This window comes from Microtus pennsylvanicus, chromosome 3 (genome assembly GCF_037038515.1).
Source record: "Microtus pennsylvanicus isolate mMicPen1 chromosome 3, mMicPen1.hap1, whole genome shotgun sequence".
In the NCBI taxonomy this organism is placed as follows: domain Eukaryota; kingdom Metazoa; phylum Chordata; class Mammalia; order Rodentia; family Cricetidae; genus Microtus; species Microtus pennsylvanicus.
This window is the reverse complement of record NC_134581.1, coordinates 98,018,443-98,038,367: the sequence shown is the minus strand read 5'-3', so window position 1 is coordinate 98,038,367 and position 19,925 is coordinate 98,018,443. Positions and strand designations below refer to the sequence as shown.

The window sequence follows — 19,925 nt, the reverse complement described above, 5'->3', positions numbered from 1 at the left end:
TGTGGTGACTACACAGAGGTGATGGTCACCTATCTCACATCTGGGTGTGGTGGCTACACAGAGGTGATGGTCACCTATCTCACAACATCTGGGTGTGATGACTACACAGAGGTGATGGTCACCTATCTCACAACATCTGGTGTGATGACTACACAGAGGTCATGGTCACCTATCTCACATCTGGTGTGATGGCTACACAGAGGTGATGGTCACCTATCTCACAACATCTGGTGTGATGGCTACACAGAGGTGATGGTCACCTATCTCACAACATCTGGTGTGATGACTACACAGAGGTGATGGTCACCTATCTCACAACATCTGGGTGTGATGGCTACACAGAGGTGATGGTCACCTATCTCACATCTGGTGTGATGACTACACAGAGGTGATGGTCACCTATCTCACATCTGGTGTGATGACTACACAGAGGTGATGGTCACCTATCTCACATCTGGTGTGATGGCTACACAGAGGTGATGGTCACCTATCTCACAACATCTGGTGTGATGGCTACACAGAGGTGATGGTCACCTATCTCACAACATCTGGTGTGATGACTACACAGAGGTGATGGTCACCTATCTCACAACATCTGGGTGTGATGGCTACACAGAGGTGATGGTCACCTATCTCACAACATCTGGTGTGATGGCTACACAGAGGTGATGGTCACCTATCTCACAACATCTGGTGTGATGACTACACAGAGGTGATGGTCACCTATCTCACAACATCTGGGTGTGATGGCTACACAGAGGTGATGGTCACCTATCTCACAACATCTGGTGTGATGACTACACAGAGGTGATGGTCACCTATCTCACAACATCTGGGTGTGGTGGCTACACAGAGGTGATGGTCACCTATCTCACAACATCTGGGTGTGATGGCTACACAGAGGTGATGGTCACCTATCTCACATCTGGGTGTGATGGCTATACAGAGGTGATGGTCACCTATCTCACATCTGGGTGTGATGGCTACACAGAGGTGATGGTCACCTATCTCACATCTGGGTGTGATGGCTACACAGAGGTGATGGTCACCTATCTCACAACATCTGGGTGTGATGACAACACAGAGGTGATGGTCACCTATCTCACAACATCTGGTGTGATGGCTACACAGAGGTGATGGTCACCTATCTCACATCTGGTGTGATGACTACACAGAGGTGATGGTCACCTATCTCACAACATCTGGGTGTGATGACAACACAGAGGTGATGGTCACCTATCTCACATCTGGGTGTGATGGCTACACAGAGGTGATGGTCACCTATCTCACATCTGGGTGTGATGGCTACACAGAGGTGATGGTCACCTATCTCACAACATCTGGGTGTGGTGGCTACACAGAGGTGATGGTCACCTATCTCACATCTGGGTGTGATGGCTAACAGAGGTGATGGTCACCTATCTCACAACATCTGGGTGTGATGACTACACAGAGGTGATGGTCACCTATCTCACATCTGGTGTGATGGCTACACAGAGGTGATGGTCACCTATCTCACATCTGGTGTGATGGCTACACAGAGGTGATGGTCACCTATCTCACATCTGGGTGTGATGGCTACACAGAGGTGATGGTCACCTATCTCACATCTGGTGTGATGACTACACAGAGGTGATGGTCACCTATCTCACATCTGGGTGTGATGACTACACAGAGGTGATGGTCACCTATCTCACATCTGGTGTGATGACTACACAGAGGTGATGGTCACCTATCTCACATCTGGGTGTGATGACTACACAGAGGTGATGGTCACCTATCTCACATCTGGTGTGATGACTACACAGAGGTGATGGTCACCTATCTCACAACATCTGGTGTGATGACTACACAGAGGTAATGGTCACCTATCACAACATCTGGGTGTGGTGGCTACACAGAGGTGATGGTCACCTATCTCACATCTGGGTGTGATGGCTACACAGAGGTGATGGTCACCTATCTCACAACATCTGGGTGTGGTGGCTACACAGAGGTGATGGTCACCTATCTCACATCTGGGTGTGATGGCTACACAGAGGTGATGGTCACCTATCTCACAACATCTGGGTGTGATGACTACACAGAGGTGATGGTCACCTATCTCACATCTGGTGTGATGGCTACACAGAGGTGATGGTCACCTATCTCACATCTGGTGTGATGGCTACACAGAGGTGATGGTCACCTATCTCACATCTGGGTGTGATGGCTACACAGAGGTGATGGTCACCTATCTCACATCTGGTGTGATGACTACACAGAGGTGATGGTCACCTATCTCACATCTGGGTGTGATGACTACACAGAGGTGATGGTCACCTATCTCACATCTGGTGTGATGACTACACAGAGGTGATGGTCACCTATCTCACATCTGGTGTGATGACTACACAGAGGTGATGGTCACCTATCTCACAACATCTGGTGTGATGACTACACAGAGGTGATGGTCACCTATCTCACAACATCTGGTGTGATGACTACACAGAGGTGATGGTCACCTATCTCACAACATCTGGGTGTGATGACTACACAGAGGTGATGGTCACCTATCTCACAACATCTGGGTGTGATGACTACACAGAGGTGATGGTCACCTATCTCACATCTGGGTGTGGTGACTACACAGAGGTGATGGTCACCTATCTCACATCTGGGTGTGATGACTACACAGAGGTGATGGTCACCTATCTCACAACATCTGGTGTGATGACTACACAGAGGTGATGGTCACCTATCTCACATCTGGTGTGATGGCTACACAGAGGTGATGGTCACCTATCTCACAACATCTGGTGTGATGGCTACACAGAGGTGATGGTCACCTATCTCACAACATCTGGGTGTGATGACTACACAGAGGTGATGGTCACCTATCTCACATCTGGGTGTGGTGGCTACACAGAGGTGATGGTCACCTATCTCACATCTGGTGTGATGGCTACACAGAGGTGATGGTCACCTATCTCACATCTGGTGTGATGGCTACACAGAGGTGATGGTCACCTATCTCACAACATCTGGTGTGATGACTACACAGAGGTGATGGTCACCTATCTCACAACATCTGGGTGTGATGACTACACAGAGGTGATGGTCACCTATCTCACAACATCTGGGTGTGATGACTACACAGAGGTGATGGTCACCTATCTCACATCTGGTGTGATGACTACACAGAGGTGATGGTCACCTATCTCACATCTGGGTGTGGTGACTACACAGAGGTGATGGTCACCTATCTCACATCTGGGTGTGATGGCTACACAGAGGTGATGGTCACCTATCTCACAACATCTGGGTGTGGTGGCTTGGCTACACAGAGAGATCAAAACCAGCCTGAGCTCTGTGAGATCCTGTTAAGAAAATTCTTAAGAAGAGCCTCTCCGCCAACCCAAAATAACTCCAATTAAACCAGATTAAAAAAGCTCACATTTGATAAATGCCGTGATCCTGGATGGCAGGGAGAGCATGGCAAGGAGAGAGACAGAGACAGAGAGGGGGGAGACATGCAAAACCCCAAACCACGGTTTCCTTCATCCAGTGCGAGCCTAAATAGCCTGTGGGAGTGGTCCTGACCCTCCCTGGGGAGGGGTCAGCGCTTGGCAGGCTGGGAGTTGGAGTCTGGAGGTGGAGTTTGGCCCAAGGCAACTCCCAGAGTGAGGGAGGGGGTCTGAGATGGAGCTTTCTGCTCCATTGGCTCTCCATTGGTGCCCTAAGGATGACTGCCAGGGGCTTGGGTGATGCCCCCAACTCAATATTTACACCTGTCTAAAAAAAATTAGATGCCAGCAAGTAATTCTGATGACCCGAGTTTGACCCCCTACCCGAGACCTCACAACAGGAGCGCACCGACTCTCACAAGGTGTTCTCTGACTTACACACACACGACTTTGTGTGTAATATAAAATAAATGTAACTTAAAAATTTAAAATTTAAATTCCCACCATTCAGGAGAGAGATGCCAGAGGATCAGAAGTTCAAGGTTATCCTCAGCTATATAGGAAGTTGAAGGCCAGCCTGGGCTACAGGAGACTGTCGCAGAAATTAAAACAAAACTAAATATAATAAACTCCCACTGCTCTTTCAGACAGGGTCTCACCATGCAGCCCTCTCTGGCCTGGAACTTACTGTGGACACACAGAGATCCGCCTGCCTCTACCCAGTTAACAGGTATTTTCTTTTTCCCAATAATTTCCTGGAAAACCTCAATGCTGCCCCCATGAGATTAACAGATATAGGCTGTTCTAGAAAAATGCCAGCCACAGGTCATGACCCTTTGGGTGTTCCTCCAGCTGCTCTTTTAGGGAGGGGAGAAATGGGAACATACAAGGCACCCTCACCGTTAGGTCCCAAAGGTACTGGAGAGCTACACCCTCACTTGGTAGGCAGTTAAGCATCCCCATACAAAAGTGGGTGAGGGTGAGACCTAGGTCTTTCACCTTTCTTGCGTTCAAAATGGCATGAAGCATACGACCTTATATGCTATACAAGTACTCTACCACCGAGCCCCAGTCGTCTTTATTTTTATTTTTTGAGACAGAGTTTGATGTAGTCCATGATGGCTTGGAGCATTGAACTTCTGATCCTCCTGCTTCTGTTTCCCAAGAGCTGGGGGGTCTAGGCCTTGGAGAAGGCACCTGGTTTGTCCAGAGCCGGGGGGGGGGGGTTGGAACCCCAAACTCCACGTGTTAGCAAGCCCTCTGTGAACAGAACAGAAGCAAACATAAATCTGTTGATGGGATGGAGTAAGAGCTCCTGCATGCTAAGCACACGCCACCTCGAAGCTGCTGAGAGCCAGGACAGCAGGCCTGGAAGAGGGGCTGCCAAGGAAAACTGGGGTAGTGGAGGTGTTCAGTCACTCACACCATCACCCGAAGGGACCCGAGTACGTAGGGACGTGTGTGGAAGTGTTTTGTTTTAGGGAGTTCCCTAAAGCTTAGGGAAGTCACTGGCTTTTCTTTTCCTTCTTATTTATTTTTGTTGTTTTGTTTGTTTGAGATAAGGCTCCTCCTCTATGTAGCCCTGACTGTCCTAGAACTCCCTTTGTAGACCAGACTGGCCTCAAACTCACAGAGATCTGCCTGTCTCCACCTCTTAAATGCTGGGATTAAAGGCTTGTGCCAAGCCGGGCGATGGTGGCGCACGCCTATAATCCCAGCACTCGGGAGGCAGAGGCAGGAGGATCTCTGTGAGTTCGAGACTAGCCTGGTCTGCAGAGCTAGTTCCAGGACAGGCTCCAAAGCCACAGAGAAACCCCTGTCTCGAAAAAAAAACCAAAATATATAAAAAAATAAATAAATAAAGGCTTGTGCCACCACTGCCAAGTATATTTAAATTAAAAAAAAATTGTTTTTGAGACAGGTTCTCATGTAGCCCAGGCTAGCCTGGAACTCTCTGTGTAGCCCATGCTGACCTTGTGCTCCTGATCCTCCTGCCTCCACCTCCTGAGTGCTGGCACCACAGCTGTGAATCGAAGAAGTCTGTTTTTGAAAGATTCCATGCTTCTCCTAGGAATGGGGAGCTGAGGCACAGTGCGGGCCTGTGCTTGGGAGATCAGGGACAGGGATGGGACCAGCGAAGAGCTCCAGGATCAAAACGACAAGGCAGGCCCACAGAGCACCGCCCCTGGGGTACCCGGGCTCCCCACCCGCCGCCGCCGCCTCCGCCGTGCCAGCCTTCTGACTTCAGAGCCCGCGGGGATTCTATAAATGGCCAAGCAGCGGCGGACCCGGGAGCCCCCGGAGTGAGTCAGCGCTGACGTCAGCCTCCCCACCCCCACTCCAGTGCCCTGGCCGCCAGGGGGCACCAGACCTTGCGTGCGCTGTAGTGATCGCTGCCCTCTTGTGGCTGTGAATTAATTCAAATTCCACGCTACTGCCTTCAGGTTGTGTGACCTGGACAACTGACTACCCCTCTCTGTTCATCCTGTAGGACCCGTTTGTGAAGCAAAAATTGTCTTATTTGATACAATTTGATGTATTTCTTAGCCCACTGGCTCTCTCCCTTTCTCCCACCTGCCCAGGGTTTCACTATGTAGCCAGGCCTCAAAATCAAAGATCCACCCACTTCCTGAGTGCTGAGATTAAAGTTGTGCACCCCCATGACCAATCATTTCTTGTTTATTTATTTTTTCTTGTTCTCCCTCCTTTTGGTCATACTTATTATTTTTGAGACAGAATCTGTCTGTGTAGCTTCCCAAACTCAGTATGTAAATTCAACATGGCCTTGAACTTCTGACCCCCCTACTACCACCTCCCAGACGGGCAGCACTGATCAGGGCTGGCTAACAGCCGGAGATGGAACCCACATATTTACTTTGAGACAGGTCTTCATGCATGGCAGGCAAACACTCTACCAACTGAACCACATCCCCAACACCTCATTCTATTTTGTTCTCTGAGACAGGGTCTCAAGTCTTGTAGCTCACGCTGGGTCAGGTTCACTATGTAGTTGAGGAGGACCTTGAACTCATGATCTTCCCGCTTGCATCTCCTGACAGTTACAGGCATGTATCACCAGATTGTCAATGGGAACAATCTGGGTATCTACCCACTCCGTTCTCAAGGTCTATTTGATGATGACTGTACAATTTCTGTTAGGCAATTTAAGAGAAAACTAGGCCTGTTGATGCGTGTCTGCTACACTGGCACTCAAGATGCCAGCCTGGGCTACACTGCAAAAGCTTGTCGGAAAAACGGGGGAGCAGGTGCTGGCAACTGGTACCTCATAAAGGCTTGGGATACATTAAAGTCATAGTGCCCAGGGCAGGATTCCAGTGCAAAGGATTATCCGTTGGTGTGAAGGCTGAGACACTGTTTCACCTCACAGGATTAGGGACAGCGGCTGACTTTAAATTCTGCTGTGGCTCTGACAAAACTGTGTGACACGTTCCCAGGGGAAGGGATCCCACACCTGCCCGTGCCACTGTTTCTCCATCTGTGACATTCCTAGGGGATGGGATCCCACACCTGCCCATGCCGCTGTTTCTCCATCTGTGACATTCCTAGGGGACGGGATCCCACACCTGCCCGTGCCGCTGTTTCTCCATCTGTGACATTCCTAGGGGACGGGATCCCACACCTGCCCGTGCCGCTGTTTCTCCATCTGTGACATTCCTATGGGAAGAGATCCCACACCTGCCCGTGCCGCTGTTTCTCCATCTGTGACATTCCTATGGGAAGAGATCCCACACCTGCCCGTGCCGCTGTTTCTCCATCTGTGACATTCCTAGGGGAAGAGATCCCACACCTGCCCATGCCGCTGTTTCTCCATCTGTGACATTCCTATGGGAAGAGATCCCACACCTGCCCAGTGCTGCTGTTTCTCCATCTGTAAAATGCCCACAATAACAACTCTACTGTAGGCTGCTGTGAGTACCGAGTAGGTTATATGGCCACAGTTTGGACAGGATTTGACAGAAAAGCTGCTGGCAAGTCAAGTGGGGCGGCACATGTTTGTAATTCCAGCTACATAGGAGGAGAAGGGAAGCAAATTCCAAGTTCAATTCCAGCCTGGGAATATAGTGAGACTTTGTCTCAAGCAAGATTTCCTTTTTCCTGAGACTGTGTTGTGTATGCAGTGCCCGTGAAGGCCGGGCCAGGGTATCAGATACCCTGGAGCTGGAGTTATAGGAGGTTGTGGACCACCAGACAAGGGAGCTGGCAACTGAATTCAGGTCCTTGGCAAGAACCGTTTGTGCTCCTTAGCCACTGAGCCATTTCTCCAGCCTGAGCAGTGCTGACTGCTTGTTTGTTTCATATTCTATATGACACGAAAGCAGGAATCATTTTGGGAAGAGGAAGGAAATCAGATACAAAGGGAGGGAACTGGGAGGGTAGTGGGGTACATGACAATGTACCTGGAAATGGTTGTGAATGGCTATACTTCTGAGTTGTGGAGTTCATACAGGGAGGAGAACAGGAGTTCAAGGCCATCCTTGGCTACGTGGCAAGTTCAATACTAGCCTGGGCCACATGACACTGTCTCACTCCCCTCCCCAAAATGTTATAATAAACATTTGTATTCCAGTGTGCGCGCGCATGTGTGTTCACATGTACCCTAGCTTGCATGTGGAGTCAGAGAAAAACTTTCAGATTTCTCCTTCTCTCATGGAAGTCTCAGAAATTAAACTCAGGTGGTCAGGCTTGGCGCAAGTGCCTTTACCTGCCCGGCCATCTGGCCAGTCCTTCCATTCTTTGCTCTGCACAGCAATTGGAATGTTTTCAATCTGTCCTTTTCTCTTGTAATGCTGGCAATTATCCTAAAGTCTTCCACATGCTGTGTAAGGAATTTGCCCCTTAGGAGTGTCCCCAGCTTCTGCCTCAAAATAATAACACTAATTATTAATAATATTTATTATGTTTTGATATCAATTAATAACTTATTTTATTATTAATTCTATTATAGTATATTATTAAGAACTGATAATTATTGATAAAATTTAATTGTTATTATTTGTTGTTATTTTAAGACAGGGTCTAACTGTGTAGCTTTGGCTGGCCTGGAACATCCTCTGATGCACCTGTCTCTGCCTCCCAAGTGCTGAGATTAAAGGTGTGGACCTCGATGCCCTGCCAGATGTGCCCTTCATACACGGCCAGCAAATTGCAGGTCCTTAAAATATCATCAATGCGCAGAGATTGAAGCATCTCAGTGTCGCTATCCTTTCCTTGACGTGATTTGGGTGGAGCATCCATCCCATGGCCCAGATGAGAGCTTACAGGTGTCAGACTGTCCATGGATGGATAGCGGGCATGGGTCCAGGATCTTTGTTTGTTTGTTTTCATTTCAAGTAGCCCAGGCTGGTCTTGAACTGAGTATGTAGCCAAGGATGACCCTGTACTTCTGAACATCCTGGGTCTGGGATTACACACATGCATTACCAGGCTTGGTTTACATGGTCCTGGGGATTGAACCAGGGTTTGGTGCATGCTAGGCAAGCTCTCTACTAACAGATCTATGTCCTAGCCTTCCTTTTTAACAGTTTCCATTACATTCGTGTATGTGTGTGTGTGTGTGTGCGCGCACACACACACAACAGAGGTCAGAGGGTAACTTGCAGGAGTTTGTTCTCTTGTTCCACTATGTGAATCCGGGGGTTCGAACTCTGGTCATCAAGTTTGTTGGTAAGCATCTTAACCCATGGCGCCATCTCACTAGCCTCCCCCGACAGGGGCTCACAGCCCAGACTGTGCTGGAATTCACTGTGTAGCCCAGGCTGGCCTCAAACTCTCACGAGTCCTTTTGCTTCTAGTGCTGGGGATTTACCGTGGGCCATCATACCAACTTAGATCTAGGCTCTTGCTGCCCCAAGTCCTCATAAGGGACCGGATAGGACAGAACAGGGTACCAAATTCTTAGCAGACACAAGCTTTGCTGAGGGTCTCCCTATGCCAGGCACTACACTGGGCGCCCTGGAGTTGACTTTTTTTTCTGGTCTTTTCAGCACCCTCAGGAGGCAAGCTTTGTCATTAGCCCTTCTACAGATCCGGCAATAGAGATCTAGAGAGGAGGCTATGTGGAGAGGGTTGGTGTGTGGAGAGAGATTGTCTCGCTAAACTACGGGTCGGGATGGGGAGGGGCACGACACCAGGGATGCGCAGTGGACACAGTCCTGTTTTGGCATTGAAGAGGGGCAGAGACCAATGACCTTTGAGTTCAGGAAATTCAGAGATGGGCCGCAGACAGTTGGCATGGGGAGGAGAGTAGAAGAGGGGTGGCCTGTGAGAGCAAACCCCCCTTCCCAGAATAAGGCAAGCAGCCCCCTAGGTGGAAACAATGACACAATCAGCTCCCAATACCAAGGCCCTGACATCACGAGGTGGGGGTGGCTAAAGTGTGTGTGTGGTGCCACGCCCCTTGGCAAGTCCCCGTGGCCAATGGGACAGGTTTGGAAGAGCCCGGGGCTGGCCTCTGGAGCTTCAAAAACGTGTGAAGAGGGAAGAAGCAGCAGACGCAGGCTCAGCTGCCTTGTCCTGCTTGTCAGTGTCACCGGCACCTCCGCTTTGCCAGAGCCCCCAGGCCAGCATGTCGTCTGCACATTTCAATCGAGGTCCTGCCTATGGCCTGTCTGCTGAAGTCAAGAACAAGGTAAGGCTGGAGGGGACTGCCTAGTCTGGTCCCTGACACACTCAGGGCAGATCCTGCTCCCTGAACTCCCTCCTACCTGGGTCACGTGACTTGAGACCTGAGAAGAGGGGAGACCAGGTGGGGGCTGGTTTTCTGTCCTTGGAACATCCAGAGCCCCAGTTACTTGAGGGGTGAAGTGAGGGAACCCCCCACTACCTATAAATCGAGGTAATCAGAGTACCGTAAAGGTTCCCCGCCTGCGCAGAGTTTTTGGTCGACCTTCTTGTTTCTGGGAGGGATGTAGGGGGAAGGGACAGACTCCCACCTTTAAAAAAAGTTAAGTCTGAAGTTTGCAGAGCTAGAAGACATTGAGAGACCCCATTTTCTTGCCATGGATGGGTAAACTGAGGCTTAGAAAAGATCAGCAAGGAGCTAGGACGCCAGATAAGGCAAGTGCAGAGCCAAACTCTCTCCACGCTGGGATAGGTCGGCTTCCAGGGACAGGGAACTGCATAGAGAAGGAGAGGCAGTCCCATTTGACAGAAGGGAACACTGAGGCTCTTTCTTTCCAGGGTCCCACAGCAAGGAGTTGAGGGGAGCGAGGAGCAGGGATTGGGACCTGGATCAGGTTGGGGTATCCTAAGGGCTAGAGTTGGGGGAGAACAGGGGGCGGGTGCTCTGAGGGAGATTGATGGCAGCGCCGCCCCCTCCCCCCAGCGCCGGCCCCAGAGTCGCAGAAGAGCCGCCGCGCCTTATAAGGCGGCCTTGGGCAGCCTGGGCCCGCGCTATATAAGGGCCGGTTTGCTTTATAAAGCCGGGCTGGTGAGGAGGGGGGCGGCAGGGCTGGGGCCAGGTGAGGGGGTGCATCCCTCCTCTCCCCATTCAGTAGAAGTCAGGCATCCCCCCATCTCACCAGCACCAGGGGCTGGGAGGCCAGCGTGTAGCAGGATTGCTGAAAGAACGCGAAGCAGCCTCGCTGACAGACTGGAGGACGAGCCAGGAGGGAGATAGGAGCTAAGAGGTGGAGAAAGGAGCTGGCCGAATCCCACCTCCTACCCGGGAAGACGGGATCAGAGCTACAAAAGCCTTGAGCCCCACAGCTGGCTGGACAGGATTGTCTTCAGAGATAGGGACCCCGAGACTGAGTAAAGGATGATAATGTACAGAGTTGGGAGGACAACGAGAGAGACAAAGTGGGACTAAGGACAGACTTAAGAAATACTTTCAGGCAAGGGGTAGGAGGGGAACAAGAGCACCCCCATTTCTCACCTGAGGCTACACTGCATAGGTGCAAGCCAGCACTCAGGGCTCCTTCTTAGGGTTCATCCCCACCCCCAGTTTAAGGCATCTCCTCTTCTAACTGGAGAGTGGAGGGGGGCTGGGTCAGGGGATGTTAAGCCCCAAGTTTGGCTTGGAGGGGAAACCAAGGAGCCAAGCGCCGCCCCCCAGCTTCAAGGATCTGGCTCCCCAGCCCCCTCTTGTCTATTCATTGGTGCCAAACCTCAGAATGCCCGGAATGGCCCCCTGGGCAGGTGCCACCTCAATCCTGGCCCTCCGCCTCCCCCCAGCTCTGCTCCCCCCTCCACCGTGGACACTAAGTCAGGATTGCCTTAGTTGGGATGGGATGAGGTAGGAGATCCGGCCTATCCGGGCTGAGATGGGCCCCAGAAAGCCAAGGCTACTCTCTACTGCCTGCTTCCTCATCACCTGCCCCTCATGCCCCATCCCCCCCTCAGCTGGCCCAGAAATACGACCATCAGCGTGAGCAGGAGCTGAGAGAGTGGATTGAGGGGGTGACGGGTCGCCGCATCGGGAACAACTTCATGGATGGCCTCAAAAATGGGATCATTCTCTGCGAGTGAGTGAGATTCTCAGTCCCTGCCCCTAACCCAGCACCCCGCTCCATGTAGGCCTTCAACATCACCTGATGATCCCAAAACTGGAGTTGGAGTTAGACACTGATATTTGATGTCACCTACACTCCTTGAAAGGCCACAAAGACTCAGCGTGCCCGTTGCACAGGCAGAGATGACAGAGTCAGTCAGGTTTAGGACACAGTACCCAAAGCCCTTACTTAGCTAGCACACGCTGTGGGGCAGGCCTGTCTGTGGCTCCCAGTTGGCAGCAATGGCTGTTTATTGCCCGTGTTAGTTTATGTAGACCTTGGCTTCCCACTGCCCTCATCAATGGGGAAGATGAAAACCCACACAGGAGCAGCTCACCGTGACTTGGCACACACCCGGGATCCCCGGCACAGGGCTGAAGTACAGTTCAGAGCGGAACATAGGCCCAAGCAAGGCTGGCTGACTTATGTAGCCAACCAACCAGCTATTTACCTATTCATGTGATAAGCATTTACAGAGCTCTGATACATACAGTGCAGGCCTTTGCTCTAGGCATGCCGACAGTGAACCCCATTCCTTGTGGAGGGAGAAATCACGCTGGTTCCATATCCAGCAATATTATCAACAAGAAAAGAAAAGGTAACCAAATAACCAACCAGATAATCACATTCATGCCAGAAAGAAGAAAATGCCATGAAGGAAGCCCAACAGGCTGATGATTGGCTCGGTGGGTAAAGGTATTTGCCACCAAGACTGATGACCTGAGTTCAGTTCCCAGTACCCACGTGTTGGAAGAAGAGAACAGACTCCTGAAAGCGGTTCACTGACTTCTGCACACATGGATTACACATGCATGTGCCGTGCACACTCATGTGCTTGCACACACACAAACGAAACCAACAACAACAGCGAACACTGGCATTTGAACATAGGAAAACCAGGACATTTAGCCCTACTCAAGGATTTTCTGGCTGGCAGCTTGGGTCTAGCTGTTCCACACCCCCTATCAGCACATGCTGGGCAACACCCCCTTCCAACCGCTGCCTATCCACTTTGCCGGGGTTCTGACGCAACTGGAACTCACTTTCCCCACTGGCCCTTTCTCTTTGGTAGATTCATCAACAAGCTCCAGCCAGGTTCTGTGAAGAAGGTAAACGAGTCCACCCAAAACTGGCACCAGGTAAGTCTAGACCCAAGTTACTAGTGTGTTTTCTATTTTAGTAGTGAGGATTGAATCCCTTGAGTGTGCTAGGCTGGAGCTTTACTGCCTTGTCATGCCCAGCCCCTCACTGGGGGATTCTAGGCAGGGGCTCGACCCCTGAGCCACACCCCAGCCCCTCACTGGGGGACTCTAGGCAGGGGCTCTATGTTTGAACCGGACTCTAGGCAGGGGCTCTATGTTTGAACCACATCCAACCATGGGCTTCTATTGTTGGTTTTGTCAAAGGCTCCGCTCAGTCAGAGCATAGCTTCCATCTTGGTCCTCTCCTCTACCTTGAGACAGGATCTCCTTCCCTTTGTCGTTCTCCACTGGGTACACTAGCCATCTCCTGACCTTCTGAGGATTCCATCTCCACTTCCAACTCCATAGGGGTCCTAGGATTGCATTCTTGCCATGTGTCTTTTACTTGGTTTCCAGAGATTCAAACTCAGGTCCTGATACTTGCACAGGAAATGTGGTTGTTTTTTTTTTTTTGTTTTTTTTTTTTTGTTCTTACCAAAAACATCTCCTTGGCTTCTACCTTTTATTTTGAGGCCCCCTGAGAGAGTGGATAGCAGGTTTTATTGACTTGTTTAATTTATTTATTTGTGTGTGTCAGCAAGTGCTCACAGAGGCCAGAGGAGGCATGGGATCCCCTGGAGCTGGAGTTACAGGAGCTCCATTCAATCCTTTACCCACTAGTCTCTCCTCAGCCCTCCACCCTCCCATTCCTGACCTAACCTCTTCCCTTACAGCTGGAGAACATAGGTAATTTCATTAAAGCCATTACCAAGTATGGAGTGAAGCCCCATGACATCTTTGAGGCCAACGACCTGTTTGAGAACACCAACCATACCCAGGTTCAGTCCACTCTCCTGGCTCTGGCCAGCATGGTGAGTGTACGGGCAGAGTGGGCATGGGACAGAGTCTCAGGTCAGGTGTCCATAGGGACACTTAGGTCACTGAGCCTTACCAAGAGTGCGACAGGTGTTGGTGAGTGTCTGAGGGGAAAGGAGCCCTGCTGGAGGCTCCTCTGTGGTTCACAGCCTTCTTTGCCCCCCCCACAGGCCAAGACAAAAGGAAATAAGGTCAATGTTGGGGTCAAATACGCAGAGAAACAAGAGCGGAGATTTGAGCCGGAGAAGCTGAGAGAAGGTCGGAACATCATTGGGCTACAGGTAGGGCCCCTTCCTCACACGGGCTGCTCTGGGCTGATGGAAGGCTGCCCAGACCCTGGAGGCTCTGGCGGTCAGAATATTCGTATGAACTGATTGGGAACACTGTATTTTCTAGTTACTAACTTGCTTTCTTTGCCCATACTCCTAATTAGTTCCTGTTTTTAATGGACCCTTAAAACATTATATTTAATTATCTTTACATGTATGAATGTTTTGCCTGCATGTATGCCTATGAGCCACATGTGTGGATAGTGCACATCGAGGCCACCAGAGGGCACTGGACCCTGGAACTGGAGTTCCCAGCAGTGATGGGAACCAAACCCAGGTCCTCTGAAAGAGCAGCCCATGTTCTTAACTGCTGAGCCAGCTCTCCAGCCTCTAGATTCCTTTAAAAGTTACTCTTATATTTGCCTGCATGTATGTGTGTGCATCATGTGTGTGCGGTACCCATAGAGACAAGAAGGGGGCACTGAACCCCCTAGAACTGGGTACTGGGAATCGAACCCAGGTCCTCTAGAAGAGCAGCCAGTACTCTTAACCACTGAGCCATCTCTCCGGCCCCTTTATATAGATAGAGAAACTAATGTTTGCAGAAGGTAGCATACCAGTTTTTTCTTCAGTGCTGAGGATTGATTCTAGGGCCTCATGTACGCTAGGCAAGCACAGTACCTTAGTTATAGCTACAGCTCTCTTGTATTTTATTTATATGTATATATCTGTGGATGTGGGCGTGCATATCAAAGTCCGAGGTCAGCCACTGTTATCATTCCTCAGGAGTCATCCACCTTGGGTTTTATGTTTGTTTTATTGTTTGTTTCTTTGTTTTGAGACAGGGTCTCTCTTTGTAGTCCTGGCTGCCCTGGAACTCACTCTGTAGACCAGGCTGGCCTCAAACTCATAGAGTTTTCCTCTGCTTCCCAAGTGCTGGGGTTAAAGGCATGAGCTGCCACGCCAGGTCTCTTTGCTTTTTGAGACAGGGTCTCTCATTGGGTTTCTTAGTTTGCAATCTGATGCTATGATCAAACACTAGCCTAAACTTGTAGGAGGAAGGAGTTTATTCGGTTTGCATTTCCACATCACAGTGCATCATGAAGAGAGGTCAGGGCAGGAATTCAAGCAGGAACCTGTAGGCAGGAACTGAAGCAGAGGCCATGGAGATACGCTGCTTACTGGCTTGTTCCCCATGGCTTGCTCAGTTTTCTTAACCCAGGGTAACTGCCTAGGGATGGCATCACCCACAGTGGGCTAGGTCTTCCCATATCAATCAGTAATCAAGAAAATGCCCCATAGTCATGCCCGCAAACCAATCTGATGGACACAACTCAACTGAAGGTCCCTCTTCTGAGGTGACTCAAGTGTAAGTCAAGCTGACAAAAACTAACCAGTACTGCTGATCTTATAACTCGACACACACACATCACTATTAAACTAACCAGTACTGCTGACCTCTTATAACTCGACACACACACATCACTATTAAACTAACCAGTACTGCTGACCTCTTATAACTCGACACACACACATCACTATTAAACTAACCAGTACTGCTGACCTCTTATAACTCGACACACACACATCACTATTAAACTAACCAGTACTGCGGATCTTATAACTCGACACACACACATCACTATTAAACTAACCAGTACTGCTGACCTCTTATAACTCGACACACACACATCACTATTAAACTAACCAGTACTGCGGATCTTATAACTCGACACACACACATCACTAACTATTAAACCACCCTCTCTCTTGTTTATTCCCAAAGCCCTCCTTATTGCCATACCACCCTGAATGCACCTGACCTTGCTTATTCCCAAGATCTCATGTTAATATCACAATATAAAACTTTAAATGTCTCATAGTCTTGAAAAAAATTCAAACACTTCAAAAGTTCAAAGTTTCTTTAAAATATCCAAGTCTCTTAATGTGGGCTTCTTTCTGTAAACATTTTTTTTTACAAAGTAAGTATTTTCTTACTCCAAAAGGACAGAACAGAGGCATAAAACAATTACACTTCCACAAGATTAAAGTCCATCAGTGTAGCTCCAAATCTTGTAGCTCAGTGTCTGACTTTTGGGATTCAAGATCTTTTGGGCTCCCTACTACTGCCTAGCTCTGCCACCAGCAATATAAGCTTGTCTCAGGTGGAGGGAGGCACCACACCACACCTGCTGTCCTTACTGGCTGTCACACAGTTGTGGCATCTCCAATATACTAGAGGTCACCATAGCAACCGAGGTGCTCTTCACCAATGGCTCCTGACTCCTCTTCTGGGACTCTGACCCTAACTCATAGTACAAATCCTCAGTGTCTGTCCATGACCCCCCTTCAGACCTGGGGTTTTCATTGCAGCGGAGTCTGTACCGTCACCGATGGCCTCTCCTGGGCTCTCAGTGCTAAAGTCTCAGTTGCTCTCCATGACCCCTTTGTTCTTGCAGCTTTAATGATACAAAAAAACAGTCACTGTCAACTTGTATATACTGTCAAGTTCAGCTGCAAGCTTAAGATGCAGCCTTGGCCCTTCTGGACCACAGCTTCCACCTCAGTGATGCTGGTATCTTCCTCAGCATCCGCAAACCAGCATCAATTGATCAACTGTCCCAGTAAAGCCAAGGTTTCACTTCGGTGGTGCTGGTTTCCTCTTCTTCTTTTGAGTATCTATGTGCATGAGTGTTTTATCAGCATGTATGTATAGATAAGAGGGCACTGCATGTTTGTTAGCTACTTTCTGGGTGGGTAGGCTGCAGGAATACTAAGTGTAGTTAACAACCGTACCGTTTCTCCAGCGCTTCTTAAGCCCCAGATGACCAGACACCACAGGTTCATAGTTATTATTTTATGTGTATGGGTGTTTTGTCTGTATGTATGTGCACCATGTATGTGCCTGGCACCAGTGAAGGCCAGAAGAGGGCACTAGAGCCCTTGAAAATGTAGTTACAGATGGCTTTGAATCGTGTGGGTGCTAGGAATAGAACCTGTGTCCTCTGGAAGGGCATACATTGCTTCTAACTGCTGTGCTGACTGATATTTCTGTCCCACCAGGTCCCACCGTAGACAGAAATCTCTGTCAACACTGCTGAGCCATTTCTCCAGCACCAGATTTTTTTAATTAAATAATTTACTTAACTTTATTTTATGTGCATTGGTGTGAGCGTGTCAGATCCCTCTGGACAGTTGTGAGCTGCCATGTGGGTGCTGGGAATTGAACCCAGGTTCCCTGGAGGAGTAGCCAGTGCTCTTAACCACTGAGCCATCTCTCCAGCTCCAGCCCCAGATTAATTCAAAAATCATATAAATGGCAACTTTCACCCTCACAAGCCGGGCCTCTGCTGTGTCTCTTCCAGCAGTCGATCTTCCAAGTCCCCACAGAATTTCTCATTACGTTCCAGCTTTTCCAGTCCCAACTTCCACGCTCTCCGATGTGGCTAGACTGAGCTGTCTCTGCCTCCTCAGTGGATTATGAGCACATGCCCCCATGCCTAGCTTCTATAGGTGGTGCTGGGCACTGAACTCAGATCCTTGTGCTTGGAAGTCAAGCACTTACTTGAGACAGGGTCTCCTATAGCCCAGGTTAGCCCTGGAGTCACTAATCAACCAAAGCTAGCCTTGAGAATCTCTTCTGCACCTCCTGCCTCCACCTTCCAAGGAGTTTTTATCGCGACAGAGTCTTTCTAAGTTGGTGGCCAGTTTACACTCAGGCAGGCCTGTAACTTCCCATCCTCCTTCCTTAGCCCCAGTTGAAGTGGCTGGGACCACAGTATGGACCTACACTAGCAGCCCGACTCAATCTATCCCCTTTCTCTTTGCTTTTATTGTTTGAGACAAGACCTCACCGTGCCTGTGGCTGACCACTATGTAGACTAGGCTGGCTTCAAATTGACATCTTCCTGCCTCTGTCTTCTCAGGCTCTTTCCTTTCACTACGTGGGTCCCATGAACCAACCCAGGTTATCTGACCCAGAGGCAGGACCCTTTACCCACTGAGCTGTCTCTCAGACCCTGGCCACCACACATGACTGTAGCTGACCCTAAGAGTCTGGTCATACAACATCCCCACTCTGAGTGTTTCTGGCCTCCTGCTCCAATGCAACCTTCTCTTGTGGGTCACAGGGATGTTCTGCAGTTCTTACTGCTTCATTAATCTCTTTCCTAGATGGGTACCAACAAGTTTGCCAGTCAGCAGGGCATGACAGCCTATGGTACTCGGCGTCACCTCTACGACCCCAAACTGGGGACAGATCAGCCCCTGGACCAGGCCACCATCAGCCTGCAAATGGGTACCAACAAGGGTGCCAGCCAGGTGTGTGTGGTCGGTGGGACACCTGGTGAGTGGGGCTGGTGAGTGGGCTGCTCTCTCTGTGGTTTGACTACTGTTCCCTCCTTAGGCTGGCATGACTGCACCGGGCACCAAGCGGCAGATCTTTGAGCCAGGACTGGGCATGGAACACTGTGACACGCTCAATGTCAGCCTGCAAATGGGCAGCAACAAGGGGGCCTCCCAGAGGGGCATGACGGTGTACGGGCTGCCGCGTCAGGTGTACGACCCCAAGTACTGCCTGACTCCGGAATACCCAGAGCTGGGAGAGCCCGCCCACAATCACCACCCACACAACTACTATAACTCTGCCTAGGGGCCCCCAGGGGGCTGGCTGCTGCTCTTGGCTGGACCCAGCTGGCCCAGCCAACCCCATCTCCTGCATGGCGTCCCCCAGCCCCCTGGCATCTGTCTATAGGGTTACAGTTTGGGGAGATCAGGCAGAGGGGAGCGGCGGGAAGAAGGGGGCCCCTCATCCCTGTAGCTCTTGAAGGGCCCAACACAGAATTGGGTGTCCCCGACAGCACCCAAAGGACGCTGCCCCCTTTTACTCCCTCACAAGCGAGTACCTCCCGGAACCAGAAACCCTCCAAGCGAAGCTCCCAGAACCCAGGCTTGGCCTGACCCCTGCCCCATTCCCGCAGTGGGAGCAGAATGCATGCCCGAAATGCAGCGGACACACACAGTTTGGTTTTGCGGTGACTGGCGTTTGTGGATGTGACAGCGGCGTTTGTAACTCGAGCACTTTCCTTTTCTATTTCACTGGAGCACAATAAATGGCTGTGACGTCATCTGGGTCTCAGAGCCAGCTGGTTGTTGCCTAGATAGCCTCCCTCATTCTTCCAGACATACATACGCTGGGAACAGCGAGATGGCTCAGAGCTAGTAAAGGAACTTGACACCAAGCTCAATGACCTGAGTTCAATCCTTGTGACCCACATGGTAGAGGAGAATTAGTTCCTGCAGCATCTTCTGACCTCTACACAAGTCATGGGATACACTAATCTTCCCTAAATAAATGTGTAATTTAAAAAATTAAATAGATACACCTACAGACCTCACACCACTACACAGGGCAGGCAAATGCCACACACACTTAAACAAAATGATGTGTGAGTCCTGGGGTCCCCAGATTGTGTGCAAGTGGTGTGAACTGGCACTACCGGTTCCTAGTGTTGGCAGAGCAGCTGAGTTGACCTGGGGGCATGGCTTCCTCTGTATGCCGCCTTGTGCTCAGCAGTCTTCTTAAAACTGAATTCCATGGGTTGGTGAGATGCCTCAACTGGAAAAGGTATCTGCTGTCAA

The 19,925-nt window shown here is 50.1% G+C and overlaps 1 protein-coding gene across 1 annotated transcript; it reads left to right on the top strand.

Moving 5' to 3' along the window:
- Window positions 1-9,871: 9,871 nt before the first annotated feature.
- On the top strand, window positions 9,872-19,410 carry Cnn1 (calponin 1). The gene is made up of 7 exons (XM_075966536.1): window positions 9,872-10,095; window positions 11,811-11,932; window positions 13,032-13,098; window positions 13,875-14,012; window positions 14,187-14,297; window positions 18,459-18,605; window positions 18,691-19,410. The coding sequence occupies exons 1-7, from the start codon at window positions 10,033-10,035 to the stop codon at window positions 18,934-18,936; spliced, it is 894 nt and encodes a 297-aa protein (XP_075822651.1). The 5' UTR covers window positions 9,872-10,032; the 3' UTR covers window positions 18,937-19,410.
- The last annotated feature ends 515 nt before the right edge of the window (window positions 19,411-19,925 follow it).

What these genes read in the sequence shown, in the direction of transcription:
- Cnn1 (XM_075966536.1), top strand. Translation starts at nt 10,033, where the DNA reads ATGTCGTCTGCACATTTCAATCGAGGTCCTGCCTATGGCCTGTCTGCT. An exon ending in AATGGGATCATTCTCTGCGA is followed by an intron (nt 11,933 to 13,031) that starts GTGAGTGAGATT and finishes TCTCTTTGGTAG; the next exon opens with ATTCATCAACAAGCTCCAGC. An exon ending in TCCTGGCTCTGGCCAGCATG is followed by an intron (nt 14,013 to 14,186) that starts GTGAGTGTACGG and finishes CCCCCCCCACAG; the next exon opens with GCCAAGACAAAAGGAAATAA.